At 29.5% G+C, this 15,405-nt stretch overlaps 1 protein-coding gene across 1 annotated transcript; it reads right to left on the bottom strand.

Moving 5' to 3' along the window:
- Positions 1-4,577: 4,577 nt before the first annotated feature.
- LOC111393199 (monocopper oxidase-like protein SKU5) lies at positions 4,578-9,896 on the bottom strand. Its single transcript, XM_023018623.1, has 9 exons — positions 9,342-9,896; positions 8,837-8,946; positions 8,468-8,738; positions 8,231-8,369; positions 6,721-7,087; positions 5,820-6,185; positions 5,641-5,719; positions 5,022-5,221; positions 4,578-4,848 (listed from the first exon to the last, which is right to left on the bottom strand). Exons 1-9 carry the CDS (start codon positions 9,480-9,482, stop codon positions 4,758-4,760), a joined length of 1,764 nt encoding a protein of 587 aa, XP_022874391.1. The 5' UTR covers positions 9,483-9,896; the 3' UTR covers positions 4,578-4,757.
- Positions 9,897-15,405: the final 5,509 nt, after the last annotated feature.

The raw sequence follows: 15,405 nt of genomic DNA, 5'->3' as shown, positions 1-15,405 counted from the left end.
ATTTTGGGTAACAAGTAAATATTAATTTTTGATATGCTAAATTTCCTTCTATAGTTCCTAAATGACCATCTTCCAGATTTATAATTCTTCCATCATGTAAACTTACAGTTAATGGTGAATCTATTCCTTCCCTAAATAAGGATTTGGACATTATTTGTATTCCTACTAAATAAACATATTGGATCTTTTCACTATGTTTTTTACTTAGTTTTTATAATAATTCTGATACAGTATTTTTTGTTAAAATGTTTATTTTATGTGTTCCTTGAGTTGCCCTGACATCTATAGTTTTTTCAATCTTATGGTATTCATTTATTGCTATTATTTCTCTTCTCCATATTTTATCTAGAATTTCCCATTTTCCTATATTCAAATCTAAGGATAACTTTTGTATTTTCTTAAATTTATTATTATCAAAAGTTACTTTTAATCCATAACCTTCTATTCCCTCATATTATTATATTTCTATGTTATTATTTTCTATTTCTTCAATTTCTTTATTCAGATTCTGATCCATAATCTTCTGAATCTACTTCACTTATAAATATTTCCTGATTATTATAATGTTCAATATCAGATTTTTCACTTAATTCACTTTCTATTTCAAAATAATCCTTTTGTAATATTCTCACTTTTTTCTTTGTGCAATCAGGACTTATATGACCTATTTCTCCACAATTCTAACACTTACATTGTTTTTTATCTTTCTTATAAGACTTATTTTTCTGTATATTATTTTTTCTTTTATAATATTTCCTTCCAGGTTTTATGTATTTTTTCTTAAAGTTTCTGTATTTTTTAAACTTTCTTTTATTTCATTTCTCAGAATTACATCCCCATCTTGTAGGTTTTTCCATATCTTCACAGCATATTCTAGTTAATTTTCCTAATTTTTTCAATAACTGTTTTTGTTGGCATATATATGCAAGTCTTTCAAACAAGAATTTTATTATTGATCCTAATGTTATAGGTATTCCTACATTTTCTTTAATATATTTTTCAAATTCTATTTTAAAATATATTCCCCATGAACCTGGTAATTTATTGTAATATATATCTTGATATACTTTTTGATTCTCATTACAATAAAATTGAGTATAATAGTAATCCTTGAATTCACAAGTATATTCTTTAATTTTACACATATCGCAAATTGTTAAATTAATTAACTTAACTCTTGCATTATTTTTTTCTCGTTTGCTTATTCTTCATAATTTCTTAACCAATTTTCTCCTAAGAATTCATCTGCAATATATTTTACTAATCTTTCTTTTCCTAGTTTATCTGACTTTATCATTTCTGATTGTACATTTCTTTTTATTAATGATTTTGTATCACTACTAATTCCTCCCCACCAATTTCTAGCATTTCCTTCAAAAGATGCAATTAAAAAAATCTATTCTTCTTTCAGTATTTTTCCCTGTATCATCTTTATTATATAAAAAAGAATAATATCATTGAGTCTGCCCAAATTATTAAGGCTTTTTTAGTGCCTATTTTGCAATCTAAGTCTAATTTTGTTCCTCCATGATTAACGGATTTATCATAATTATTATTTAATTCAAATCTATTACAATATTTATTTCCTTTAGACGGTTATTTTTCTCTTATTTTATCATAAAATTATCTATATGATTTATTATACACAGGAACATAACTTTTATCTGGATCTATTGATTCTTGTTTAGAGGTTCCTACGGGATTAGGCCCTCCTCCAGTATTCATTAAGATTTGGTATTCATCATCTATACTTTCTAAACTTAAATGATCAAAATTATCTATAAGTAGATCTAATTCTTCATTCATTTTCTTTGTCTTGATTTTCTTCAATCTTTTGTTTACCCAACATTTTTTCTCTAAATTCCTCTTCTTCTAATATTTTAGGTAATATATTTTTTCTAAATTCATCATCCATGCTTTCTGTTTCTATTATTATGTTTTTTCTTTCAATATGTTTTTTCCCTATTCTGGTTATTTCTTTTTCTATAAATTTTTTTATCTATTCTATCATTCTTTTTCTTCATTTTCTTTTAATTTTCTGACTTCAAATTTCAATATATTTATATCATTTCTTGCTTCTTTTATTTCATTATTTATTTCTTGTACATCATTTATTAATGTTTTTATTAAATGTTTCAATTCTTCCATATGTTCACTAATTGACATTTTCTTTTATCGATTTTTTGATTGACAATAATAAAATGCTATATACTCAACATTTTTACAATCTCTTATCATTTTATCATACTTTTGTTTTTATAACTTCAATATTTGTTAGTTCTTTTAATTTTTCATAATACCTTGTTTTTTCTTTATACATTTCTTGTTTTAATTTTAATATTTGTTTTTATTGAGTTTTAGTTATATCTCCAAGTATTAATAATTCATTTAAAATTTTATTATTTATTAATCTTATTCTTCTTAACTTTCTTTCTAAAATATTTTTAGTTTCTTCCATTATATTTTTATGATAATTCAAATATTTCTCTATAGTATAATTCATTTTCAAATACTTCGATAATTATTTCATATGTACGTCTATCTTTGATAAATCCTACAATTAATTTATGTAATATTTGTTTCTTTATTTCTCTAGGTAAATTCCTACTTACATATAATGTTATTATTTTTAATTTATTAGGGATAGGGTTGAAAAGTATATAACATCCTTTTTCTTCAATACATTGATAATAATTATTTATTTTTATGATTTCCATGATCTATATGGCTCTGATACCAATTGGATGAGTGCTACTATGAGCGAACAAAAATCTAATAATCACAAATCTAATATTCTAATATTTTAAAAATTCTTTTGTTTTTGTTTTAGTTAATTTATTTGTTATTAAGCGTATATAAAATCTTAAGGTAAGGTTAAAAACTAATTTTTTGTATACTTGTGGTAATCTATTTTTTTATTGGTCTTTTCATAAAATTTTAAGTAGTTCTTCAAAGTCTAGGAATGTTTGATAATTTATAATATCAATATCTGTTATCATGTCTATGTCTGTTCTAAAAGGTATATCGTATTTTGAGATATTTTTCTTCCTTTTTTCTAATTTATCTATGATATCTTGTATATCTTTTATGATTATTGATCTTACAATTCCTTTAGCAAAATTTTCTATTAAGTTTTCTTTGAAACATTTTAATATTTCTTGTGATGCATATAATTGTTCTTGATATCCTATCTTATCAATTTTTTTTTTCAAATTTAATTTCTTTTTTATTTTTAGTAACCTTTTTTATATTATATGGTCCTCTCTTATATTTGAATTTTTTCATTTTATAATTATTCATTAATAAAGATTAATAATTCTTTCAAATTTCTAGAAAAATTATTTGTTAATTTTTTAAGGATTTAGATAAAAAAATTTTATTATGAAATAGGTTGTTTTTAATATTTGTTTGAGGGTATTTTAGGTAGTTACAAATGTTTGGAAAAGTCAAGGGTTAATTTGGAAAATGACCTCTTTTATTTGTGTCATTTCCATGTATTTCCCGCTAACCACACGAGCTAATTATTAGTTATGATGGCGTTAAGACTTATTTGCCCCCTCATATTTTAAATTTAAAAAAAAATACAATATAAAAAGTTGTAGAAAATATTTGTCTCTCATTTCAAATGCACACTAATATGATAATTGAGCAAAAATCGTCACTCAGAATAAGATGTACTAATGGGAGACTATAAAAATGTAACGAAAAAGTTAAAAATATAAATACATCAATGAACAAAGGTTATGACTTTCAATGTTATTAAAATGGACGTTGCTACAAAATACAATGAAATTAACAAAAATTGAGGGCCCTACGGATTAAAAATGTATGGCGGGCATATATTCTTTCAAATGCAGGGTGATAAAAATCGCAATAAATAGATTTAGGTTTAAGGGATCAGATTAGATTTAACTTTTCAACTTCGCGTTAAAGAAAAAGTAAACTATTTAATAATACAATAAAATCATGCTATACATCCAGGCTCAATTCTAGATAGGACACGTGTCGATGTATGATTAGACATTTTGGAAAAAAAAAAAAAACTCAATCATTTTCTGACACATCAATCTGTCTCTTCACTCCCTATTTTTAAGTCTAGTTAAGTAGCTTTATTCATCATATCCGTCATAAAGCCCCGATTTAGCCCCCATTATTTGTCATTTTAATTTTTGGAATAGTTTTTTTTTTCCTTTTTAAATGTATGATTGAAAAAGAAGAAAAAAATTTGAGTTATGTGTAATATTATTTTATTAGATAATGTGTAATTGATGAAAAGATAAAAATGAATTATAATTTTAATGAAAGTCAAACAAGGATAAAAAGATACTTAAAAGTAACTTTACTTCTATGTTAATCTTCAGCTTAGCATGTGGATAGTTAGGATCTTAACACGCATTGACCATTTTTAATTGAAGGCATGTTGCAATAAAGTTGGTGGGCACCTCCTTAACTAAGTCGAGAAGCATACTTTCTTCTTTTCTTCTCATTCCAGGACAATTGTATATTTCATTTCATCTCTACTGGAATCCAAAAAATATATATGGGCAATATATTGAAGATTGATAGATGGGCAGCAATAAATTAAGATAAATGTATTAAAAGAATAATGAAACCCATTACCTTAAAAAGAATCCGGGAGCATTTAGTACAACTGGAAATAAAAAATGATTTATATCAACATGGCTAAACTTACACCTAAAATTTCACAACCACAATTGACTAAGCAAAGCCAGACAGGCATTGCATAAATTTCTCAATCAAACTAAGGAAATGAATGCAGATATCATCATCAGCAAAGTGAGGTCAAATCCCTTGATCGAAGTAGTAGCAAGAGATATATCTTGTGGCCTGAAAGCGATAAAGATGTAAATTAGGAATCACAGCTAACTAGAAACTAACAGCAGAGTATGGACGATAATGAGGGCATATTCGGCATGCAATGGTGAACAAGACTGGATAGTATCTGAATACAGTCTAATCCACCTTACCAAACATACCATGATTGGTTATAGAATACGTACTTTTGCATTTTGCTCAGTGCACCGCAGAAGAGGGCATTATCTGGCATTGGAAACTCGGTCTTGTTATTGTGCTCTGGATTGACAACCCTAATGTAGGTTTCTTGTCCTAGATACCATGAGTCGAGGTTTTCTGTCCTGATGTTCCAAACTCCAACATTGTCCAGGGAGATTAAGATTGCAGTCCACGCCCCGGGATAAACCTAAACAACATAAAGAAAAGTAAGAAAACAATTCCCAATATTGTCGTGGGAAATGAAGACTTCCATCCATCTCCTGATGGTCGAAACTATAAAAATTCAAGTCCTAAATGTCGAGTAGCATGGAGTACTCATGTTCAAACAGGTGTTTGAATTTTGAAATCACGTCTATCCTCGGGATGGATAGAGCAAGGTAAACTGAGTATCTTGACTTCTTTGATAGATTAAGGCTCCTGAACAGCAGGAAACGTAGCATGGCAGAATGAAACATAAATTTCACCAAACATGTCACCTTTTTCTAAATTAAAATTTTAACAGGCTGATTTTTTATTTCTCTGGAGAGATCAAATTACGCCATTAAAACAATATGCAAATTGTGAGGAAGTTAATGTCAGTAACAACAAAAAGTTCTTTATATGTACCTGTGACGTGGTGCGAGCAATTCCATCCCACTTATTGTATGTGCCCCGGCTATTCTCTGTCCACTCACCATAATCCATCCTGTAGTTCGATTAGCTAGTGTAAAATACAATGGCAATTGAAAGAACATATTTCGTTCAGATTTTAGATGTGTCTAATACTAAAAAGGACGATATCTTACCCAACCACAAAAAAGGCGTATCCATTCATGTGATAAGTGTGCACCTTGGTTTCATTATTCTGCAATATCACTTCAATGAATCCTCTATAAGTACCATTAATGACTGATGTTTCCATCCGTGGTGGTCCTGTAAGTGGCCTAGTCGGAAAATTAAGCTTGTACGCTCCCTTCACCCTATATTGGTCCGCAAGCCTGATTGGCGTGGCAGGATTCACAAAGGAAATCCCACTAAGTGTAGTTCGCCGTTTCCCATCAATCATTATGGGGGGCTTGTTTTTCAGCACATACACCTCAGTTACATTAATCGAACCATATCTAAATGAACCTTGAGGATTTGGGCGAGCACCACTAGCAGACACATTCCATCTGCATCGTGTAAAACACAAAAACAACTACATAAGCAAAAGAGTGAACAACATTTGATAAAGAGAGGTTATTTGACGTATAGATTGGAAAGGAAATAATCCTCCACATTTCCTCAGAAGGAATAGTTATTCAAATTTTGACATGTATGTATTATCTACTACTCGTATATGTTAGAGAATGAATTTAATAATTCATACAACTAGATTCAGTGTCCACGAAGGTTATGGTGAAAGACCTAGAACAAGCTTCGCTGCATTTAAAATTTCTTATGTTTAAAAAAATAAACTTTGTTATTAAAAAGGGTAACTTTCAAAATCATGTTGGGAAAAATAACTGATTTAAAGTTCAAATACAACTAAACATGCTATAAGCAGAGACAAAAATCAATATTTCGTGTTATGAGGTCAATTTAATAAAAAGAGATATTCAAATGTCCAATTTTAGTCATTTGAAATGATTGAAGATTGTAGGGCAGTATTACTATTTAAACTTTAGTTGATATAATCTGCTGATTTTTTCTTAAGGACAAACATACCTGATAGATCTTGCCTGGTTCATTGAGAAGGTCTTGTCAAATTGGTCTTGTGGTGGGTCAGGAAGAGGACCCGATGCCTTCCCTTTTGAGTTAGTATAGTGCAAGATCGCAACGCCAGTGACTCTCTGCCATACCGTTTCATTAACAAATCTGGCACTTGCAACAATGAAGTAGTCACTGCTTGCATTTTGATCTGTGGTTAACAAAAAGGAATATGATTGTCCAACATGAATATCTAAGCTAGTATAGTTTTGTTGTACTGTATATGAGCCCTCGGCTTCTGCTAGAAGTAGGTTATGGCTCTGAATTCTGAAGTTCAAACTAGTTGATATTCCAACATTGCTTACACGAAGCCGGTAAGTTTTGCCTGCAGTACACATCATAATTTTAGCCATTCAAATTCACATTACGGGAAACAGAAGTTATTTACTTTTTCTTGACAAAGTATTTCTAAACGAGTCATTTATATATATAATACATATATGAATATGTACACATACGTATTGCTGTAAGAGATCTTCTTTGGTTCTCTCTTTTTCCTTGAATAAAATTGGTGTAGAGAAAAGCATATTACATTCCTTAAACAAGCGCCATTTCTGGCATATTGCACATTACCCAACAAGAAAATAAAATCAGCAGGTAGAATGCCTTGCTCAACATTTCTCATTTATGATAATTCACCACAACTTATATAAGAGAAGAACCTTGCATATTGATTTAAACCTTAATCCATACTATGAGAAACAATTAACAAAATGAGATTTTTCACACACTTCTGTCTCGTCTCTACAAAAGTGGCCCCCCATTGAGGCTTTGAATTGGCTCAATTGTTAAATGAAAGCGACAAAGCTGTTGTTAAATGAATAGTCAAATTCTAGATCATTTTACGACTTATTTCAATTATTATGCTAAACACCTTCCACATGGTGGATACCTCAACTCCAGCACTAACTTGAACTCTCTTGCTTCACTGTCATTTATTGAGCTCTTCTATTTTCTCAATTAAAAACAGAGGCTTTGGAATGTTGAAGATGTAAATACAAGAATTAATTCAAAAACCACAAATCACGTAAAATATCAAAAAAACTAATGCCAACCATAAATTATATAACCAACAATACATGAATTACCCGAACAATGGATCTAATTGCACTTTAAGCTCCAAATTTTATGATTTTAGCTACTCATTCTTCAAAAAATTACTATTCCAAAATACATTTACCCAAAAACACATTTTAATGGGGGCTTAGTCTAACTTTTCTTGGACAACAAGGAGGATATCTTAATTGGGGGAGACAACCTTGAAATTCTATATGGCCTAATATATCTGACAAGTCACACTATACGTCAACAGAAGATACATCTTCCTCTCTAGGACTTCTGAAAGGTATTACACTATAGAATTGCATCTCTCAAACATATAGGTAATGATAGGAAATAGTGTTAACTCCTAAAACGATTTCACCATGTAAATACATGTAATATTCGCATGATCTTGATCATAAATCACCTGGTTCGACTGTAACCGTTTCATAGTCTATGCCATCAGGAACAAGAGTATCATTGTATCTAAAAGGTCCTTTCCCATTAATCAGAACACCATCTGGCATCCCAAGATCTTTCCCAGCATAAAGGGTTTTCCTCAAAGCCTATAAAAGAGCAAAAATCAGTCACTAGACATAAATTTAGAGACACAATCTTCCTGAATTTAAATAGATGTATGATCAATAAATAATCAAACACTAACCGTGTGATTTTGGGTATACCAATCACCAATCAAAATTGTGATATCCCCATAAGGAGTGTCAAAAGGAATTGGAATAATAGGCCGGTTATTAATAATGAAGGTGCCAAAACCCCCCGAGGCTCGTTGAAAATGGAGTGAAGGGAAGTAGAAAAAGCTCCCAATCTGATCCTTAACCTGAAATTGGTAAGTCCAATTCCACTTGGAAGGGATGGGACAATTTGTACCAAGCACCCCATCTTGCCAAGAAGTCCTCCTTTGTTGTATACCAGACCTGACTCACCAAAAATAAACACACATCTTTATCGTAAGTATATAAAGTACTAAAAATTTCAAGAAAAATTCAAATGAAGCTGTCTATGAATATCCTACCAATGCATTAGGAGATCTTCATCTAATTTGTTCTTCACATTGACAACAACATTGTTGTTAGTGGTCACATTAATGGTGGGACCTGGAAACTTGTCATTTATTGCAATAACCTGCAATGTGTACCAAAGCAATTCAATAATCTTGAATCCTTAAGAACATGTTTGGAAAGCAGCAAATGTGCTATAAGTGCACGTTTAGTGCGTAATTGGAGAGCACTTATCATAGAGTACAATAAATAAGATTTTATCTTATTCATTTTCATTATTGTTCTTTTCTATCCAACAATCACTACAAAACATGCCATTAAAGTTCATCAACATTACACCAAACTCCATTTCCTAGATCTGATGCTACCATTCAAGTTTTCAGAAAACTAAAGCCATCCCATAAAAAATAAGGCAGACCCACTTCTGCAGAAGCTGTAAAACCATCAGATTCTACATAAAAAGAGTACAAAAGAGTGTAGATACAGAGAAAATCGGAAACGGGTCTAGAAAAAACTAACCTGCTGGGGAATACCAAGAGGAGAAACAGTAATATATGAGACCACAAAATTATAGTTCACAAATGGATCTTCAGCAAATGATAAGCCCAGAAGCAAGCAAATGTGGATAAACAAGAGTGAAAAAATGCTAAATGAAGCCATGAATTCAGTTCAATTTTGTTCTCGGAAAGTAACCGGGGAAATCCAAACACAGCCCACTTTTTTCTTGCCTTTGTGTGAGTTTACATTATCAATGGGAGAAAGAAACTGGAAAGGAGGAGATGAAAAGATTGTAATGTGCTTATGTTCAAAAAGGTAGAGAAACCGCCCTATTGGAGTATACGGTTTTCAATAAATGAGAGAGAGAAGGTTAAAATTATGCATGGTTGGAGGGATTTTGCTGAGCTTTTTGCATAGGGGAGAGAGCGAGACTGTGTATGTGAGAGAAAAAGAGTGACAGCCAATGGCCAGTTCAGACATCAAACCTGCTACAAAAGCCGGGATAAAATGGCAAAATCCGTTCAGACATATATATGCACTTGGTAGACGCCTATTCCTTGTATTGATGACTAATGTTTTCTGTGTCTCCTACTCCGCTCATTTGTCCATCATTCATCAAAAAGCAACTATTCATAATCGTTGACTGCGATAGTTATCCTATGTGGCATTTTATATATGATTTATGATTTAATGTTTCAATGTGATAGCTTTTTCTTTTCTTATATATCAAATCACTAACTGTTACATATATTTCATATAGAACGATTGTGGTAGGGAACGATTACAAATAATATTATTTTTTTCAAAATATACCTATTTTTTAAATTTATTTTTAATCATGTATTCTCACGGTAAAATATTTTATACGTTAATTCAAAATGTTTTTCTACTTTTTAACCTTACATTTTCCAAAAAATCATTATTTCAAAACTCATTCCCCCCCCCCCCCCCCCGCCCCCCTAAAAAAAAAAAAATAATAATAAAAAAGAAAAAGACACTCTTTTTATTGTACATCAAACGGGTTCCAGAAATTACAGGGAAATTCTAATTAAATTTTTTGTAAGTGTTGCATTTAAGTTTCTAACTTTGAAAATGAAATTTCTGAATTTTCAACATTTTACATTTATAGCATTTTTGTCTCATATCAACGGAAATAATGTTTGACCATTAAGATGTCAAATATTTGTTAAACAAATACCATATACTTATGTAGATTAACATGAAAAAAGGAAAGAATAATTTTCTTCAACCTTTTTTCATTTCGTTAATATTTACCATCAAAACCCATTCATCACCATGCCCCACTAGCTTTGCTGTCATTAGGGACTCAAATGTCACAAATTCAGAAGGTTGGAGGCCTTAATGCTCTATTTCAAAGATTAAGGGTCAAAATGTAATGGTTATTAAACACTGAGGACTTACCAATATTAAATTGGTGTTGAGCTTCTGCAGTGCACAAGAGTTGGTGCTTGTATGGGAGAAATTCTTTGAAAAATCAAAGATGATCGTTTTTCAATACATGTAATTAAAAAGTAGAAAAAATATATATGGAAAAATGTAAAAAATAATTTTTTGATAATATGTAAAATAAAATAATTGTTGAAAAGATGTAATTTTCAAAAAACCATTCTCATAAAAAGTTAAAACATCTCTAGTGAACTCTTTAAAAGTGAGAATACTCTTTATTTTAAAGATTCAAATATTAAATTTAGGCTTCAAAAAACTCTCTACTCTTACTCTTTGCAATAGACAGAGAGTTTAGGCACTAAAAAAAAAAAAGGAATTTATGTGCCTTATAGAAGTAGGAAAAATTATGAAACAACATGAAAAATAATATTTTATTGGAGAATGTAAAATTAAAAGTTAGTATGAGAGAAATATAAGAAAAAAAAAAAAAAAAAATCAAACAAGGACATATATAATCAAAATACTGAAAGAGTTATGGTTAAAAAAATAAAAAAATAAAAAAATAAAAAAATAAAAAAATTCAAAGTGTTGCAGTAAGATGTGGGTCTATCCCCATCAATAATTCAAAAAAAATAAAATAAAAATATATATACACTAAAATCTTCTAAAAACCTGATTTTAACATGCACCAAACATGGCCAAAATAACACATGTTTAACGAGACTAAATTATTTCACAAAATCTTTTGATGCTCCATCGATTATTTAAATACGATGCACGTTGAGTAATTTATGCGTGTGTCCATGACATAAAAGTAAAAGTAAAAATAAATTGTTAACTTGTAATATTTTATACCCTTGTAGAATTATTATTTATAAATGAAAAGGTATAACGTATCAAGTAGATTTCTTTATAATAAAAAAAATGAAAATTGATTGTGAATAATATAACATTATCTTATTTGTCAATAATATTATATTTTAAAAAAAAACACAAAATAATATTTGAATATATAACCATCAATAATAACTTGTAAAACGTACTCTTCATTTTGATTGAATTGAAAATGATCAAATGGTCCCCTTACAATCAATGAAGTAATGTAGGATGTTTACAAGTTTTAATAAAGATGTATTACAATGTCGGCAACTTTTTGTAAGCATAAATTGATAATTCACAATGTCTCGATATTGGACTCAAATGTGATAATTTATAATAATAGAATTCTAAAGTTTAAATTTCGAAAGTTCATCTATATATGCCTTCTATTCTTGTTTTTTGTACTCTATTAATTTTATTTTTCAAAGATATTCTTAAAAAGTAATCAAATTACTTTTAAGTTATTTGTTTTACTACACATGTTGGTTTTTCCTTAAAATCCCTCAAGAAAATAACAATTAAATAAAAATAAACAAAATTACATTTATAAATAGAATAATACTATTTGCACTCGCTCACTGCTATAGTCGTTCTACATAACATTTATGTAACGGTTAGTGATTTGATGCATTAATTAGCCTCCACATGGACGCCACGTAGGGTAACTGCGACAGTGAACAACTGCAAATAACATTACTCTTATAAGTAAGTATGGATAATATGTAATATTCTGATTTCAAGTCGCAAAAAGAAAACACATGATTTGAACCCTCAATGATACAATATCTTAAATTCATAAAACAATGTGTAGCTAAATTGAGTAAAAACCTTTAAAGGAAAACAAATTGTTCTTTAGCATGAGGCTCTTGTAAAAATTAGCACATCTCTCCTTCAAAATTTTTGACAACATTTTGAGTGGAAGTAGCTTCACAAAATTGAACATTTCAATTCAACAAAACTGAAAACTTTGGATATTTTCACTTTTAGAAATCTGATTATGCAACTAATTAATGAAACATTATTATTTTTTGTGTCCCTTTGTGAATTCTTTTATAATGACGGTTAGTTTCCTAAGTACCAACTCGATAATCATCAATCTTAATTATGAAGCATTGGAATTTACTCAAAGTTACTCACTTTTAGCCAAGTAGTGTGCCAACTCATGGCTCACCAAACTTCTTAAAATATGCTAAATGGTAATAGATTTTGCTAAATAATAAATGACCAATGCACCATGTGTTAAGGGATAAATTATCCAAAACTCATTGAATAATTATCGAAATATAGATCAACATATAAGAATTTAAATTACTTCTCTTAATAAATTTGATATTTTATAATAGAAACTTTTACATATTGGTCTATATTTCGATATTTAGCCCTTAATTGTCTACTATTATATTAATTTTTTTTTAAACTCATTTTCACGATGAAATATTTTGGAAGTAAACTCAAAAAAAAATTTCTACTTTATAACTGCACATTATTCAAAATTTTATTATTCCAAAACTCATTTTTCTACTTTAATGATAGACATTCAGAGACTTAACCGATGTGGGATTTTTCCCTTAACGCCAACTATTATAATTTACTATTTTCTTAAATAGATGGACAATCGGCTTTTGTATGTGATCTTTTATAAACTTTTGAAGTTTCGTTATTATTTTCGTCACAATTGCAAAATACACCTAAGATTATTTAAAATGTAGTCCAGTCAACTAAATTACTTGACATATGATATCCCTTTGGGTGCCATTTAAAGATGCTCGTGTCATGAGAGTCTCATGTTTTCAATCTCTTTCATATCTCTATGGACAAAATTAATTACAAAAATTAAGAAAGAAATCCAGAGAGAAAAGTGGTGAGTGAGGTTTTGAAAAGTTAAAAGTCGTTTTCATAATTAAGAGGCTACTTTTGAAATTGTTTGATTTATTTATTGATTTATTTATTTGAAATGCTTTGTCATGTTAAAAATGCTTTTAGAGAAAGTTAATTCAAGATGACTTTCTCAAAAAAATTCTTCTATAAAAATAAAGTAAAAGCAAAAATCATGCTAAAACATGATCTGAATGGAACGAGAGATGGACAAAACGTTTATGGCGTGGTATTACACTAAACAATCATATGGTTGCTTAAATATCATTCAATATTTTCTTGTCTAATTTTCTCTAAGGCTACCCACCAAACATACCCTAATAGTATGAAATGAAATTATTAAATAATACCAGTCATTTTCATCACTAAAGTTCGAAAAATGCTATTTAACACCATTGTCAGTTTAGGTGTCACCAAGAATATTGTTCAATTAAAAATAGAAATATGAGATCCATTTAATGTCACTTAAAAATAGAAATGGCACTACTTCTGAATTTTTAGAAGAGATCATTATTTATGATGTTGTATTGATCATAAACTTTTATCGAATTAAAATTTTGAATCTAAAATGGTCCTTTCTATACGTCTTAACATGTAATGTAGGTTCATTCTCTCTATATAAAAATAATAAAGTTTGTAAAATGCACGTTACTCTCTTTCATTGAGGACAGAAGCTCGAGCTACTAATTGGATTGAAAACGACTAGGACAATTTCATTAATCCACCAAGCCTAAAATCACGATCTAATCATTTTATCATCAAATATATAAAAATTTTAAAAATGAGAACTTTTTATCCTTAAATGAAGCACTGACATGGCTCTGAAAATATAGTTACATTCAGTAACATTCCATAACAAGCATTAATGAAGATTTTCATGTTAAGAAGTTGTTTGATCATTAATATAGTGAGACGTTATATATTCATAAATTGATTGCGAAAAAGGCAAGTTAAATGTTTCGTTTATCGTCCAACTTATACCATGATTACGATTTACTCACTAAACTTCAAAGTACTTCACAATACTCATTAAACTTTGTCCGTTGGTACTTCATCAATAGCAAGTCAGATTTCTTTCCCCTCATTGCTGATGTGTCAAATGAAAATCGCATGTGACAAGTTACAATTATTTAAAAAATTACAACTTAGTCAAATCATCCAAGTAAAATATTTTATTAGCTTATACTATTTACTCATTCAACTTTAATATACTTTTCGATGGTCACTCATTTTTTAGAGTTGCACTCCATCCATTATTCATAGATTTCCTTCTCTTTGTTGCTTATGTGTTGCACGAAAATTTGACGTGAAAAGTTAAAGCCATTAAAAATTACAACTCAACCAAACCATCCAACTCTCCAAAATTGACATATGTGAAACCCCGCCTCATAAAACTTCTTTGAAGTCCCAATAGTTCACCTTCAATTTCACCACCCCCCACAAATTGCTCATCTCATCTACGTACAACTAAATTGTATACCTCAACATAATTGATTGTTGAGAAAAATATTGCGAGAAACTATTACTTATAAAGTTATATTCTCCAATTGTACCATTTACCTCGATGTCTCTCTAATCTCAGTCTTCCATTTTTGTAGGTGCATGTCATACCATTTGAGGAAGAAAATGTCATCGAATTTCAACCAAATTGAGGAACGAGGAACAACAAACATGAACACGGAACAAAAGGTATTCCAAGCTTACACCAGTCGATGGAGTTCAATGTTATTTCCTTCCTCAATTAATGGTTGAACACATGCCTGAAAAAATGGAAAATTGTGATTAGAGAGATGCTAGACCAATGGTACATTTAGGAGACAAGACTATATAAGTAGTAGCTTTTCAAATCCTTCTCAACAATCAGCCCTATCTTAATACACAATTTAGTTGTACGTAGGTGAGATGAGTGAATTGGAGACTAAGA

The sequence above is a fragment of the Olea europaea genome, chromosome 4 (assembly GCF_002742605.1).
Source record: "Olea europaea var. sylvestris chromosome 4, O_europaea_v1, whole genome shotgun sequence".
Taxonomy (NCBI): domain Eukaryota; kingdom Viridiplantae; phylum Streptophyta; class Magnoliopsida; order Lamiales; family Oleaceae; genus Olea; species Olea europaea.
This window is presented reverse-complemented; position numbering and strand designations above follow the sequence as displayed.